At 40.3% G+C, this 16,739-nt stretch overlaps 1 protein-coding gene across 5 annotated transcripts in view; it reads left to right on the plus strand.

Moving 5' to 3' along the window:
- The first annotated feature begins 1,880 nt into the window (after positions 1-1,880).
- gsk3ba (glycogen synthase kinase 3 beta, genome duplicate a) overlaps positions 1,881-16,739 on the plus strand; it is a 32,878-nt gene continuing 18,019 nt past the window's right edge. For 2 of the 5 annotated variants that reach the window (XM_017410304.3, XM_017410303.3), the window contains exons 1-2: positions 1,882-2,834; positions 14,145-14,338. In XM_017410304.3, the coding sequence (XP_017265793.1) occupies positions 2,747-2,834; positions 14,145-14,338 (282 nt within the window). In that variant the 5' untranslated portion in view covers positions 1,882-2,746. Of the gene's footprint in view, positions 2,835-14,144; positions 14,339-16,739 lie in introns of all 5 variants that reach the window. The other 3 variants (XM_037976144.1, XM_017410302.3, XM_017410305.3) reach the window with 3 other exon arrangements.

Below are 16,739 nucleotides of genomic sequence, written 5' to 3' on the forward strand. Positions count from 1 at the left end.
AAAGGTAAAATTCATACAAGCTATTCTATGCTGTGATGAAACTCATTACAAATTATATAATTTTTGTAATATGTCGGCAAAATACTTTCCTTGCTAGCCTTTCATGTTCCTCTTTCCTGGCTTTCCTTCACCTTGACTCTCACTCACTATCACTATCACTATCTTTGTGTCTTTGTATCTTTTCTTTATGCTCGTGGGAAAATGTGCTTTTGTTGGGGGAGGTGTTGCCGCGAAAGGAAAACGGTTACTTCTACTCTGCTGCCTGTTTTTAAAACCGAGCTCTGTTCTGCATGTGAACCACTGAAGGACAGCCTCGGAGGAACTCCTTTTCATGTGTAGCACAACAAAGTATAAATAGATCCCGCAAAAGACAGACTGCCAACCCACTCATCACTGTGAGGAAGGGAAGACCTCATCTTAAGGTAAGTGACTTACATTCTGCTTGGGATGAGTAATGAAGAAACACTCTGAGAAATAAATGAAAATGGGCTTTTAATCAGTTACTATACACAGGGTTTATTTTTATAATAAACATATTGTACAGTAACAGCACATTCTCTTTTAGTTTTCACGCATCAAGACATAGTTACAAAAAGATGTAACCCTTGCAGGTCCTGAGATTTGGTGAACAAACCCTGAAAGCTACATCTCAGACCTAACAGGCCCCAGTTAAAGCATGTTAAATGTCCAACTTGATGACACCGCTGTTTGATAAAGACTGAACAAATTTGAGTTGTTTGTTCCCCTTTAGAAAAAAACTAATTTCAAGCACAGTGGTAGGGGGTGTGATGATTTGGATTTGCAGCCACAGAGCCTGCGCACCTGACTGGGTCATGATGCAACAGGTCAATGAAATCAAGCACAACACCAAAACTGTATTAAAAGATTAAAAGAAAAAAAAGAACAATTTGTGCCATTGAAACAAATGGTACAATGACCAGACCTATATTCATTTGAAATATAACAAATCTTAGAAGAGCTGCACATTAATGAGTACCTGTAACTTTACTGAAACAACTTGTGAAGAAAAATAGGCAACAAAACAATATGAGACTAATAAGGTCCTGAAGAAAAAAATCAGATAAACTCTTTGCTGCTAAAGAGGGCTTTACAAGCTACTCAGTCATGTGTTGTACTATATTTAGTTTTTCCTTGCATCACTTTTGCATTTTGATCTATAAAGTAAAAAGGAATAAAATGCACATAAATTATCCATATAAGGTAAACTAAAAAAGAATGAATGAAACTAGTTATAAGTAAACAGAAGGTGAAGTAAAATATGTATGAGAATACAAATTAGAGCTTAGATCAGAGAAAACACCCTTTTTTATACACTTTAAGTGTTTAAACAATGGATAAAATTTACATTATGTGGTTAAGGGTGTAAAGAAAAGCTGCTTAAAGAGCAATACTGAATATTAGCAAAATGGTTATTACAGAAAATGAGCAACATGACACAAATCAACATGATGTGCCTGAAGACATACATCCTGGAAGAAGAAAAAAACGTGTCCATGAAAGGTAAAGGGGTAGGGTTTTGTGACTAACATAGCAACAGTGCTGCATGACCACCGGCGCTCTGTGACAGCTGGGGCATTTTCAACTGACAGTTGAGTTCTGGGGCTCCATTGGTTAGAAAAGCCATCAATCTTGCGAGGAGCTCCGCCCCTTGTCCCCGTCATGGCACGGGAAAAAGCCTTTGAAGTCCCGAGGGCGGCGCCGAGCAAATTATGCCATGTGGTGCTCAAGACCTGCGCTCTCATTGGATGATAACCGAACTGGTGAACGCCCATTTCTGAAGGATACCACCTCTGATTGGATCAAATCCACCACCCGAGATCCAGCGTTAGCGCGTTCACGGTTTTCCCATTCTTTGTCGCGAGTTACGTCGACAGCATGAACTTCTTCCCTCGACGGCGGAGCGACCTCTGTAACCCCTTACGGAAACTGCGTATGTAAAGTGCGTAGCGACAAAGACTTTCGAGCCCGAAACCTATGGGGAAGGAATAAAAAAAAAGACGTTCGGTTCCGTCGCACTCCGTACCTTAAGACCGTTATTTTCTGAGAAGCTCGCCGCCCCAGGGCCTCGGCACAGACGCCGAAATTTGACGACGGCGAGGCCGGATTTAGCGTTAGCGTAAAGTCTGTTAATTCGCCAAAGGAGACCGTGGCGCCTGGCGGTTTTTCCGTTGGACGGTCTGTAGGCTCGGGCATAGCGAGGGAGCCGCCATGGCAGTCGGATCATTGAGCCTCCACATCGGGATATGAAGAGGAGCTGCATGTGTCCGGAATCGACAAGAAGACGCCACGTTTGTCTGAGATTTGCGCCCGAACTAGACAACCCTCGTACCCGTGGAGTCCGCACGGACACAGCTCGCGTTTGGCTTTGAACAGAGGGGGCCACAGGGAGAGGCCAGATTCATGACTATTTTAGTCGGAGACGTGTCTTCTGAGGCCCGCTGAAAGAAAACCGGGAGTTTAAGGAGGAAACGATGCTCTGATCGACCCATCGGTGGGCAAGAAGAAAAGACACTTCTCATAGGTGATATATATATTTAAAAAAAAAGTGGCGTAGAGGATCGGTGGATAAGAACAATAAGGATAAAGACGAGGAGGGGGGATCTCTTAAAGTTCCCGAGCGATATTAATTCACTGACATCCTCTTTTTTTTGGATGAGAAGGTTCGGCTTATCGATCAGCCCTGCCATTTAAGCAAGTCGCAGCGAATCAACGGGATTGGATCAGCATGTCGGGTCGGCCCAGGACCACATCTTTCGCCGAGAGCTGCAAACCAGTGCCGCAGCCATCTGCTTTCGGCAGCATGAAAGTCAGCCGTGAGTACATCTCTGGTTCTCCCCCCACCTCCCCTCCATCCCTCCCTCCCTCCCTCTTTCTCCCTGCACGCACCAGGCCCCGTGTGGGCTAGCTTCTCATTAACCCAGCCGGAGATTGTGTCAGGCTAGCAATATATGCGCCATCGCGGTGCTCCGGTCGCCCCCCTGAGCCGGTGCGTGTGGTCAAGCCGGGCGGGCGGCCGGGCAGGCCGCGCCGGAGCAGGGCAGGGCCGTGCCGGGCCACGGGGAGAGGGGAGGGAGGGTTAGATGTTGGCACCTGTCCAGGTCAAAAACCCATGCCCTCTCCTATTACTGCAGAATCTGGTCTAATTATTGTGTAACTGACTTTAGATTGGAGCTCAAAGCGGCATTACTACCCAATCACATGCTCGGCGAGAGTTAAAGCGACAGCGCCGGCCCGTTACGCAAGCGTCAGGGCGGAAGGTGCGCCCCGATCGCCGTCTCGCTCCTGGGATGGCGACATGTCGGACGATCTGACCCGGGCTATCTGGTTTTTTTTTTTTTTAAGGCACGGTGGCCTCGGAGACGGAGCCACACGGCCGTGGATCGTCCTGTCAGCTGAGCAGCGTTTCTCCATCATCTCTCTGATCTAATTTAGGGTCCCTGCCACAGTCTCTCCACTGTCTGCTTTGCGTCCTGTTTCCAATCCGGAAGAAGTGGTGCACTATGGCTCAGTGGGCTTCAATTGAAATCTAGAGAGGTCGGCTTGAAGAAATACCTCTTGAGCAATGTTATATTTTATTTTACATGTATGTTTTATACATGTAGGCTATGTCAAGTGAAATAAATGTATATTTGTTTCTAAAATGAATGTAGATCTGCAGATGTGAAATGAGGGGAAGCAACATTTTAGTGTGTTCATAAAAAACACTATATTTTGACATGCCTTTCAAAGCTCCTTATTTAATTTACATGCCAATTTTATTTCACTACAAGGTAGAAACAGGGAACCAATTCACTTTATGCCATGCACTGTTTAAGACCCTCTGAGTTAAGGATTATGTTCACGATGCAAGTGAGTGCCATTAAAAAAAGAGCAAACTAAATAATTTAACAGGTTATTCAGGTGAGTTGGTGGGCCGTCGGTGACTACCAGGACTCGGGTGGATCTGTCGTAAAGCTGTACTTTGCAGACTTTATTAATAGCCTCCGTCTCTGAAAATACAAGACAAAGAGGTATTAAACTCCACAGGAAAAAATTGAGCGCATATCAGTCCATCCAGTCTGAATAAAAAGCTCTAGTTTCCTCTCAGTATTTGTCTTTTAGGGTCCGTGGGTTGAGTTCTCAGAGATAAGCAGAGAGGAAACCGGGCCACTTTGTGGTAAATTTCTCTACCATATCTGTTTGCACAACAAAAAAACCTGTGCCGCTAAAAATAAGTTGCTGTAAGTTTGAGAAAAAAAGGGCGTAAATAAGTCAAACGATCGATCTGGGTCCAAATAGGACTTGTTTTTGGTCCCTATCCGGACCACAGTTCGCCATTTGAAGACCCTACTACAGGATTTGGCACGTGGTTACACGTGTCACAGGTTGCAGCTTCGATGATCAGTTTTCCCATTCAACTGGTAGTCTGAGTCTGACATGAAATAGGATGCATCAAGCACATTTTATTGTATCACAGTGTTGGACTGAAGTCATTTTCGTACTGTAGTATTGTGACACCCACCTTGTCAAGTGAGTGTCGACTGGATGTTTTACCTTTCACTCGTTTTCGGTCTGCATGAGCAGGGAAAAATGAGTCTGTTAAGGAATGCTAAAGGTGCTTCGGGGCTGTGGTGTGATCTGGATGTGTGTTAAGGCGGAGGCTTTCTCCTGGGCCTTTGCTTTGGAAAACCACTTAATAGACTGTGACATGCACCAAGAAGAAGATGCACTCCAGTAACAAACTTATCACTTGTCATGCATCACATACGTAGTTGATTGTGTCAGGATTTCTGGTAAATCTAATCTGGTAAATCAGGACATGAACCAGTCGAAAAAGAAATCTGGCATAGCTTAATTAAATAGATGTTAAACTGTTTAACTTCTATAAGCAGGCAGTGTTCAGACTTTGTGTTTTCTGAACAAAACTTAATAATACAATGATCTCTTAAAACTATATTTTACTGATGAGTTGTTGATATATTGAAGAAAATGGCAAGCAGGAAGTAAATCTCTAATAATATTTACTCAGTGTGGTGATGTTAGGTTGTATTTTTTCAGTTTGTCATCAGAATAACAAACTTCAGTGAAATTTGTTTTTTCATTCCACTGTTTTTTTGTGATTGCAACTTTTGCCCTTTCTTCTCTTGGAAGCTTCATTTATGCTTCAATGTACAATTTTGAAACCTTGTTTGATATTGCGGTCATACCCATTACCTAAACAGATTATTTAAGGTGCAATATATATATGTTAACTAACCTCACATGGGTCAGAATTCAGCAAAAATGCCCTAAGTATTAGTTTATTGCTAATTTACTACATTTGTAGATGATCTCAAAGCTCAGATGCTCTCTCACAATAGTAGTTTTTTATGAGCACTTGATATCCTAATCATTACTGGTCATTTTATTGGTTATGTATTTAAAAAATATATATTTTTTAATATGCATCTTTGATCTTAAGTCAGAAGATGTGGTGATAACAGAGTTAAAGACACATTGCTTGTTACAAGCAGGGCTCCAGTTATCACATATTTTACTAATCAAGCACATTATGGAATGATTCTTAATCTCATAATGCATTTAATCATTTGAAAAAAAGTATACCCAAGTATATAAAATAGGGCTGCATAATGTTAGACAAACTTTGTGTTATATTTGATTATTGTTTGATATTGTAATGAAGTTATCAGTGGAAATAAACTCACATTTCCCTCACTTTCACTGTCACCTAAACCAGGTGTGGGCACCAAGGCCAGAGAGAGTCTGCTGGATTGAGCAGAAATATTATTACCATGCAGAACATGAATGCATGGTGCTTGAAATATAATGGCCTATGATTTTATTGCAGTGCTTTGCAATATTAGTATTACGTGATAAATTTGTTCGAATATAAAAACACCCATTTTCTTTTAATAAAAAACACATTTAAAAGCAGTATATTAAGTGTAACATATCAAACAACGTCAAATCAAAATGTGATGTAGGCCCAATTATTTGAGTAATTGGATACACATGTACATGTATCACCAATAAAACCTGTTTCTTCCATTCCTGCTTTTTAAACTGTATGCTGGGACACCACCAACAGTCAGTTCAGGTATTTATTTATTGGAAACCCTTTCCAGAACATTTTTCTTTCCTTACCAAAGCTAACAGTCATTTGGACCTTGCGTACATTTGTACAGGCATGAGATGTCAAGATGTTGGTGACAGTCTGTTACAGGATTTAGTTTGGGTTTTTTTTTGCTGCAGGGTGCTGCAGTGTCCAACAGACATGTAGAGCTAAATGGGGAAAATGACCTGAAACTCCATGTTTGACCTGCAACATTTTGTCCTCCAGTAATCCAAACTTTTTTTCTGGAAATATCTTTTTTAAAAACTGAGTCAGCTCCTCATTATAGTTGAGATATTGTAAGTCCTCTTCCGTAAAAGCGCAGAAGTACAGCTTGTGAATTTTCTTTTATTCTCATAAGAACATGTCAGTGTTTGCAAAAAGGGACTTAATGTCTTCTCGAAGCAAGTAGCATCTGTGCATAAAGACACAAACACAGGCACTAGATCGTTCTACCAGCAGTGTGTGTGGTAGCTCCTCTTATGACATTTTTCTAACTTTGTACATCAGTTCGGGTACAATGACTCAGGATTTTGCGTGTGTTTGTTGTGGGTAAAGATTGTCTCTGTGGGGATGTCGTTTCAATCAAAAATGCATCAGGCTATTGTTTACACAAAATTGTTGACGCCATTGTGTTAAGCTAATTGTATTTTCTTTTTTGTTTGATATAGTTCCAGACTTTTGCCGTTTACTTTTATTTTCCTCCTTCTATTACGCACATTGTACCGTAAGAATGATGTGCAACAATAACAACCGTCTTTGTAAAAGATAGCGAACACTTAGCAGCTCGCTGTCACGTGGATTAAAAGATTTTAATATTCAAGTTACTTGATGAATTGTTTCAGCCGTACTTGCACGAAACAAAATCATAGCTCCAGTTAATTTCTATAAATAGGTTTTCACATCTTATAATTTTTTAGACAGGACCAAAATCTGTATGTATTTTAGACCAAGTGTCCCAGCCGTCTTTTATTGTTGGTTTATGGGAGCTGCCATATTGTATTTTTGGAACCAAAGTCTGTGCATATGGGATGTGGGGCTTTAAGTCCCACCTGCTCCCCCACACATAATCATGGTGTTACCTGACTATTTTTTTTAAGCTTTTAAGCATAAAATCACTAATTACAACTAATATATTAGAAAAATATTATTTCAAAATATAGCAGCAAAGAGTATTTTTTATTTTTTATTTTACCAAAGGCAATATCCTGTTTATTAACATGGAGGGGGCAGAGCCTAAAACCTGTAATGGGACCAGTTGACAGGAAAGCTGGCTTCAACTTCTAGATATATACAGTCTTTGGACAGGACTGTGTGCATTTGATTGATTGGCGAGCTCACAGACTCTGGAAAAAAGAGCGAGTGACGCAACAGCTGATTCCTTCAGACGATTGGGACGTGCACGTTGGAAAGAGTCGCTGCTTCTTCGAACACGTTTCCTGCTGATGTTGCTGTCCATTTTCTTGTCAAAAGTGCGACTTGCCCCAAATACATGGCCTCGACTTTCACACAGCCATCAATACATACAGGATATAGGGAGTCTCATCTGCCATCCTAATGTGGTATTGACACAACATTGCCCTGTGCTAAGATGCTGCTCTTAATTTTTTCCTGTTGTGAGAATGCATCTCCAGTGAAAAATCTCCTACTGGGAAGAGCGCAAATGAATGGCATCTGTGGATAAATGCCAGACCTAATTTACTTCATAAGGTGCTTGGATACTTTATTTATTTTTTTTTTCAACTTGCTGGAATCTAGCAAAGCGTTTTTTTTTTTGTTTTTTTTTTTGCCCCACTTTCTTGACTTTGGCTTCCACCGTGACCTCTACCATCCTATCACACACATAATGGTGCGTGCCTTTTGCTCGTGTGTGGATACTTTGGCTGATGATCCTAAGCAGCTGTATTATGTGTGTGTGGAGAGAATGCTATTACCCCCTCCTACACAGGCAGATGGGAAGGCACACGTACATATACATTCACATTAGGGCTCACAGATTTAGTTTTTTTGGGGGGGGAGGTAGAGGCAGCTGGCTAAGAACAATGAGAGGCTTATTTAGCATTTCAAAGCTGCAGTTTCTCCCCTCTCCCCTCCTTCTCTCCTCTGTCCCCCTCTCACGTTTTACAAGTGATGATGGGAACAAAACGCACTAATTATACTCTTTGATTCTAATTGAAACAGCAGGGCAAGCACAGAACCATCAGAATCACTGAAGATGTAAAAAGAAAGCTGGGGTTTTGAGGGGAAAGACTAATAAGAGGATGATCAGCCTCTCCTCAGTCTGTTGGGTGTATGTGGTGGCAAGAGTGACGTTCCTTTGCTCTAGAGGCTGCGTACCACTTTGATATCTAACATCTATGCACCCACATCATATCTTGTCAAATACTCTCTGTCTGCATCGCAGCGGTGTTTGGAAATGTTTGCCCTGTGTGAGCCTCAACATTCTTGTTACTGGATGTTCCAGTAATGTGGCGTATTATCTCATCAGCTGTACGCCAGCAGCGGGACATGATTGCCTGCACTCATGAGCACAGCGTGTACAAGCGTCTGCTCGCTGCACAAGACAGGATGTTACTAATCTGGCTCTTGGTAACCTTAAGGTTCGGGAGGTGACGTACATCATTTGGGGGTGGTGGTGGCCAGTTTCAAATCTGCGTGGGAAAGTGAAGCAGCAGCTCATGCATCTCATTGATAATGTGCCCTTGAGCAAAAACCCTACATCTAAAATGCTTTAGTGACTGGCAGGCCAGTCTATGTTCACACTGGACCACTTCAAGGTAAGTTTGGCCTTGTCAGGTCTATGTTAAAAAACTAGATGTCTTCAGTAAATTAGAAATTTCTACCCAAATCAAATGTCTCAAAGCCATTACTAAAGACAGCCCTGTTGTGATAACTTTAACTATTATTTACAGACATATTCTTCAGAAATTAGGACTCCAAATGTCTGTCGGTAAACCAGTAGTCGTCACGTCAGATTTAGTGGTGGCTTCTTTGCACATTTCAGGTAGAGTTGAGTCAGACATAGAGTTCAGGTGGAAGTGTCTAAAAATAACTTAGGCTCAGTCGCCCTGTGTGTAACCCCCTTTTTCCTTATCGCTGTCTCTTGGAAACGTATCTCGTCATTTTCTAGTTTTCCTTCATTGTGTATTGACAATGCAGGCAAAGTTGGCTTCAACTTATTAACTTCCTGTTCGGGAGTTGAGGGAAAAGAAATGAGCCCGTCTTTCTGTGAAACGAAAACCAAGTTCAGCATTGAAAGGGTCTTGCCAGGAGTTTGCTGAGTGAGCAGACACTAATCAAACTGTTAGCATTGAGTGAAGCTCTTGCCTTAACACCTTGTGAAATGTTTGAATCTTAGACGAAGCAAAGCCATTTAGCTGCCCTCGTTGTCTACTCTTGAGATATTTCCCCACAGCAGACACGCTGACACATTTCTGTCACAGCTCTTTAAGGAAGTGCAGCTGGTTGACCATCAGAGATCAGGGATGAGGCGTACTCACTGACACGTCAATGCTAATCATTCAAGGAAGGCTTTGATTGGGACTCGCGGTAGCAACCATGCCAGGCCTGTGTGTTGTGATGTAACAATGCCACTAAAATACAACAAAAATAGGAAATCGGGTGTGAAGCATGTGCATAACTCTTACACACCATGTGTGAAGGAAAACACAATAGAGGATGCCCCTGGGTCATAGGTTATCACAGGTGCCACAAAGACCACATTGATTGTTTAAAAGGTTGTGTTTTGGCTGTCTCCATTAAAAAAAAGGGTGCCATTTCAAGATTTTTTTCATTTACTGTTTTTTGAAAAAAGTTCCTGTTTTGGGGCTTCGAAAAGGCAATTTTCATATGGTTTAAAGGCTGAAACAATACAAAACTTTTATGTTTTCACAAAAATAAAGTTTCTCTGCCAATGAGGCCTTAAAGATTCACATGTTTTTACGCTGTTGTTGACAAAACGGGTGCATTGAAATCACACTAATCTTCACTTCTATTCTTTTAATATATAGCTTGCAGTCTTCATTGTTTGTGCATGTATCAGCCAATTGTAGTTGTGGTCTAAGCTAACTCTTTGACCCTAATTGAGTATTGATGCCTCTGGCTAAAAGTTCTTGTCTTTTGTGGTCCACTTTGTAGCCAAGTTATTCACCATATATGCAGAAATGATATATATTAGAAAGATGATTTTCTGAATCCTCCTTGTATCAAGCTGTAGGACAATGGAACAGTGGCCGTTCTTCAAGCTTGTCCTCCAAAGTATTTATCAATTTCCTTTTAAAGGCTGTGAAAGTAATGTTTTATTTTGAAGGACTATTCTTGGACAGGCCTTTAGTGTTTATTTTCTAATGGTTTCTATAAAGAGACTTTATTAGAATAAAAAAAATGCTTGCTTGAAAAGAAGGGAGATTTCATTTGACAGGAGAAGTGAAGCTGAACTTTCATTAGTTGCATGTGATTTTTCAACATTTCCCAGCAGTATCAAGTGAAGCACAGTCTGTGTGAAAATTCAATAATATTAAAAATTACTTGTTGCCTTTTCTGATTGGTGTGCCACAGAGGTGTGTGATCCGTCACTCTTAAATGCAGAAAAAAAGATATAGCCATTTGAAATGTAATTGGATTGCTTGGTCATCACTTAATAGCGCCAGCATGTGATCTCAGTGGAGGCTGTGTGTTTGAGTGTGTGTGTGTGAACAGATTTTTCTCATGTTTTCAGGAAATGCAGAGGCGTCAAAAATGGCCACGCTGGAATAAGTGGTCAGTTTTCTTTTTCTCTTGTACACAGATGCACAGAGTCGATTTAAGTTCAGAAAATCTGTCTTGAGTCCCTCTTTGGAGACGCTGGCCTCGGGAGAGAAGGCTTGTTGCTTCCTCAGACCTCTCTTCTCTCCTCATGCTAGCTATAATCACATCCTCAATGCTTTTAAGTCCTAACTGGTTACAAAGTAGCAGAAAGGAACTCTGAACACACTCATTTGAACAAGGAAACACATTAAAATGTTGTTTTCTGTTTGGTTATTGAACTTACTTTCTTTTTTTTTATTTGAGAGTCTTTCCATGTAGGCACTATTTATGTCAAAATCAATAACCCTGTTGGAAAATTACACAGCCAGCCAGTGAGAATGAGAATTGATAGGACTCCTAAACCTCAACACTATCAGCTGCAGTCAAAATGTTGATTTCTTTTTTTTTTTTTATTGTAGTTGAAAACTGAACACAGTTTTCTTGAATTATAATTGGTTGATCTCAAATTATCACCTGGAAAATTGATCACAGCTCTAATCCTTTTATCAAAACCGTTGTCATCATCACACACTAAGCTGACACACGTGTTGGCTGGTTGCTATTTTAGAAACTTGCCTAAATTTTGAGAAATAAATTTCAGATTTAAAAAAAAAAAAAATTAATAAGGCTTTTCTACTGGAGTTTGTCTATGAAGGTTGAAGGCTGTATGTGGCTTTAAACAAAACATCCTCAAAGGGAAGATGATTAAGGGAAGATTACAGGGTTGGTTACATTATGCGTGGGAATTTTTGGGGTTAAGCTCCAAAGTTTTAATGATTGCAGGTGCAAAGCTGCATGCACTGCTTATGAAACACATGTGTGGATGCTTGTCCTTTAAACTGCGTGTTAATGTGGACTTCAGACCTTGACTTTACTGCAGAGAGTTTGAGGGAAAGGCAGTGAGAGGCAGATAGACAAGCCACTACTTCCCTTTAAGTTTGGATCAATCCAGAGCCTGTGATCTGCTTCCTTGTAGCATGTCGGTTCACCTTCTCAGAAATGAACCAGTATGGGATGTTGTCGACTGTCGTTGGTCAACTTTAATATATATTTACATGCTATATGGCTTTGCTTAAATATATTGGCCAAGGCGTAGGGGATAAAATCTTTTTTTAAACACATCACATTGTGTACATGAAAGAGACTATTGATTTTTCAAACATCAGAAATCAGTTTTGTTAACGTTAATCTGTGTTATCACTTTAAGAGAACCAGCAGATTAGTTGCTGTACTGTGCCCTTTGTCCAAGTAGAGCTTCCATAGTTTCCTGTTGTTGAAACCTGTTACAGTAAAGTTGGGTGTCCTCACATCTTTTCAATTTTTTCTTCACTAAATCCAAAGAAAATATGTCCTTAAGTTACAGTTGAACTCATCATAACATAACATGCTTTTAGTAAGTATTTTAAAATGTTTCGTTTGTGTATGGATATCCAGTGATAAACATGATGCTAACTGCGTTAGCTTTTCAATGGTGTTTTCTATGTTAAGTTAGCATCTATGCTAATTATTGGTCAGCAGCTTGTGATTACGGTAATAGGGCTGTTTGACATGTTATTGTACATTCTTAATTATTCATGAAAATATATAAATCAGTGTTTATTTATATAAAATAGTATATAGTAAGTTAAGTTTCAAAATCATCAAAATGTATTGATAATCATTTTATAATCATATTTCAGACCTCTGAATCACAATTGAATCGTGAGGTGCCTAAAGATTCCTACCACTACTAGATGGCTTGAGAATGTAAAAAATAAGACCAATTATGCCCATTTTGTTCATTATGCAAACACAATATTTCAATTATTTTACCTTTTTAGCTGTTTTCTTTTTATAAAAACTCACTAATTCCATATGGAGTATACACATTAGAGCTGCACCAATCAATTTTATGAACCAAATCATAACTTCCTAACATTTTCATCTTCTTTTACGCAACTTAAAACATTCAACTGCACCTACTGAACAGGTCACCAGTTTAAGTTGTTAAAGAGAAGTCGAAGCAGTCAAGGCAGCAGCAGGTAGACATTTGTGGGAAATCCAGTTTCCTTTTAATATCCTCTTACACCTTATTTTTAGAAACACTTTACAAAGAACTACCTCCGAGTCTTCTTCACTCAGTGAAAGTATCAACATCACAAATGTGCCGCCGCAGGAGCAAATTGGCTAATTGTTGATGCAGCGTTCACTTATTGGAAAACGTTTGAACATTTGATAACCCAGTCACGGGTCAAGATATCTGGAGTAGGTTTTAGTTCCCTGTGCTTTGGTTGTTTGACTATCTGCAACAAACAGTTGTCTGCTATAAAAAGTCTGGTTCTCTATATTCTACCTTTTTGTTTTCCTCAACAAAAGGGACTTTCTCTGGAAAATGTTTGCTTCTCTGTGATTTCTACGTGGGCTGCTTTCAGCATCAAGACAAATCAAACTTGCCCCGTTGGCGCTGATCTGAGCTGCCAACACTCCTGTATTTTTCTGCCATCATTGTCCTGTTTCAAAGAGAGACACATTTTTTCCCCTCTGTGTGCTTTTGGTTCCAATCCTGCCGCAGGTTTGTTGTGTCGGTATGTTCAGCTGAAAAAGACAAACCTTACGTAGGACCTGAAAGTCTTCGTATCGCTCAGGCAGTACTGAGGTAAAATATGTCTTTATGTCACGCCACCATCTTCCCCGGCTATTTTTTTAAGGCTCGCTGTTGATTGTTCTTTAGGACACCGGACACAAACGTTATCTCCTGTTGCTTGTTCACACACATTCATAAGATTGCCCAGGTAGATGGATTGTTTTGGCAACTGTAAAGTGGCTAAGTTGGGTGTAGGTTGAGCGTACAGGTAGTTTCAGAAATCACAGTGTGTTATTTCCAGCATATGAAGCCCTTGCTGCTCTGTTTACTCACCATCCGGACTTTAGCCTTACTTTGTACTGGGAGCTGTCGGGATAAAGTTTGTTCAAAGTCTGGTCTAACTCATTAAGCTTGTTAATGGTAACATACCCCACCTCTGGCTATAATCTGCACATGTTCTAGGAAATAACAGGGCTGCAGTGCGTGTGTGACAACAGCTTTTGTCACAGAAAACCCTTCAGACTGCAGGGAAATGAAAGGCGCATTTTATTCAACATTTTAAAGTAAAAGAAAAATGAGCGGTCTCGGTCATACTTTACATAAACTGTCATGTTCTCTCTTCCTGCTATGAAAGCCTCACCACTTGGTTATAACTGTCTGCATGTCTCTGGTTTCTCTCTGTAGGAGATAAAGATGGCAGCAAGGTAACGACAGTTGTGGCCACTCCAGGCCAAGGCCCCGACCGGCCACAGGAGGTGAGCTACACAGACACGAAAGTCATCGGGAACGGCTCTTTTGGCGTCGTCTATCAAGCTAAACTCTGCGACTCTGGGGAGCTAGTGGCGATCAAGAAGGTCCTGCAAGACAAGAGATTTAAGGTAGAGCCTGCTTTGAACACGTGTGCATTCATGAACACAGAGTATCAGTCATCTTTTTTTAACTCTTGCTCGTCACAAAGGGCAGGACAGGCAGGATGTGTGACTGATGACAGGGCAAAGAAACTCCTGCTGTTTCATTTTAGTCACCTCTTGGTTTTTCTTTTTTCCTTTTTCCTTTTTTTTTTACATCGCAACCAGCACAGAGATTTGTCACAGCGATGAATGAACTGAGTAACCGTGAATGAGATGGGAATAAAGTGATCTTTCACACGAACAGAGAGATCAGAGAAGCTGCAAAACAAGAGAAAACAAAGAACAAACTCCCAACCTGTTCCTGCTGATGTGTGTAGTGTGTAATTTCCTGCAGGAAGTGAGTGTACTAGTGGTGGGGAAGTTCTTTTTTTCTTTTTCCTTTCACAAACAAAGTGAAAAACATTAATACTTAGTCATCTGTCAGGTTTAATTCAGGTGTCATGCAGGAAATGCTGTTTTTCCCTCAAAGTGAAGCCCTGCTGGATCCTCCTGTGCTGTGAATCGACTGACAGCTCGCTGCTTCTCAGCTGAGCTGCTCTTGGCTGAGAGCCTGAGTGTGTGTGTTTACATGGACATAAGTATTCAATTAGGGGTAAATAACAACCTTGATTGTTCTGGGAACATAACATGACAAAGAAATCTGGTTGCATACCCCCATAAATGCTAATATTGCTGATTACTTTCACCTGTTCTTGAGTAATAAGTATCCTGTGTTCAGTTATCGGCCTTAATGGATAAACATTTTGGACCTAAAAACAGTCTTCACAATATTTATCAGATACACATATCTTTATTATGATATAGTCCCATTCAAATGGTAACAATAAGAAGTTTTTTTTTTAAATGGGATATGTTGTCATTAATAAATAGGGATAATTTATAACTGAACAGATCAAAAACCTACAGCCTTGGAAATAATTTGTACATTTGACTCTAGCATCTCACCCAGTGGTTGTTTTTCTTTTTTTCATTTTCTGAAGAACAACTGAATTTTGAGCCATTTCTGCTCTCAAACTGGATGGATTCAGCTGAGTAACAACTTTCTAAGCAATCACCAAAAGATTATGTAGTGATTGCAGGGGGCACGTTTCCTCCTAATGAGGTCTTTACCAGAACATTTTTCCATTTTTACTGCATGGTGGAGAGTTTCTATTGGAAATTTAAAATAATCCACCTGCATTACTATAAATAGATAAAGCCTGAACAAAAATTATACATTTAGACCGATTATTTTATCACTGATGCTGTGAAAGGCTGGTGATCGTGTAATTGCCTGTGTGTAAATATCTCATGAACCATTGGATCAATTTAAATGAAACTCTCAGAAACTAATCATTGGCTGTTCATCTACAGCTGATTACCTTTTTGGAGTCAACATGATTTGAGATGGCTGCCACAGCTAATCAGTTAGTAGGCACAAAAATGGCTATAACCCATTCAGTTTTACAGATTTTTGTTGTGGTGATAGCTGAGAGTCAATTGCAACACATAGGGTTTGTGAATATGACTGTAGTGGACCACATTATACACATCATCCTCCACAGTTTGGTGTTCTGTGAAAGCCATGATAAGTGTGATATTTACATGATAAAACTGGCAAGAGCTTCAAACCGAAGCAGCTAAATGCTCTTTGGTTCACATGTGTTTTCCTTCTTGTTGTGACATGTTCAAGTCTTCTGTGAAAAGGCCTCTTAATGTCACTGCTGCTGGCGAAATAGGTCTGCAAGTTTTACAAAATGTACATGTTTCAGGCTTCGCTCTGTAAACCTTAACCGAAAGAAACGACTAAAACGATTCGTGTATTAGATTAAAACGATCTAATTTGAACAACATCTGACCTTGATTTAAACCGATAAGTCAGTCATGTTCTTGTTGCTCATTGTTCCACAGCATCGGCTATATTTCTCTCAGCAAAGTCAGAGTATTTCAACAATACAAGACGGTCACAGTGAGCTCCTGGATTTACAACCTGCAGCTCTATTTCTCATAAAAGTAGCTGAAATGTAGTTGGGAGTTATTTTTGCTTTAACCAAACTGGTTCGACTAAATACTCCAGCAGCTCAGTGCCCTACTTTTTGAACCTTTTGAAGGTTTGATGTTTCTTTCTTTTTTTTTTTTTTGGTGCAAGCAAGTGTTTCACTCTCCAAAATCAAACAAGATAAATGATGTCACTTAACGGTGTGGGGGTCGACCATCTGCCACTGAATTCACAGGGCTTCTCGGAACCTCGAACAGCCTTTGTGACTCTGCATGTTGGCTGTAGGGAAGTGAAATCCTGCTCTTTCTCATAGCCCGTGGTTAGCATGAAACACCAGCAGGTTGCATCTTTAAACGGCTCAGTGATCAGCTGAAGATCCCACACTGTTAC

The sequence above is a fragment of the Kryptolebias marmoratus genome, linkage group LG6 (assembly GCF_001649575.2).
Source record: "Kryptolebias marmoratus isolate JLee-2015 linkage group LG6, ASM164957v2, whole genome shotgun sequence".
NCBI lineage: Eukaryota > Metazoa > Chordata > Actinopteri > Cyprinodontiformes > Rivulidae > Kryptolebias > Kryptolebias marmoratus.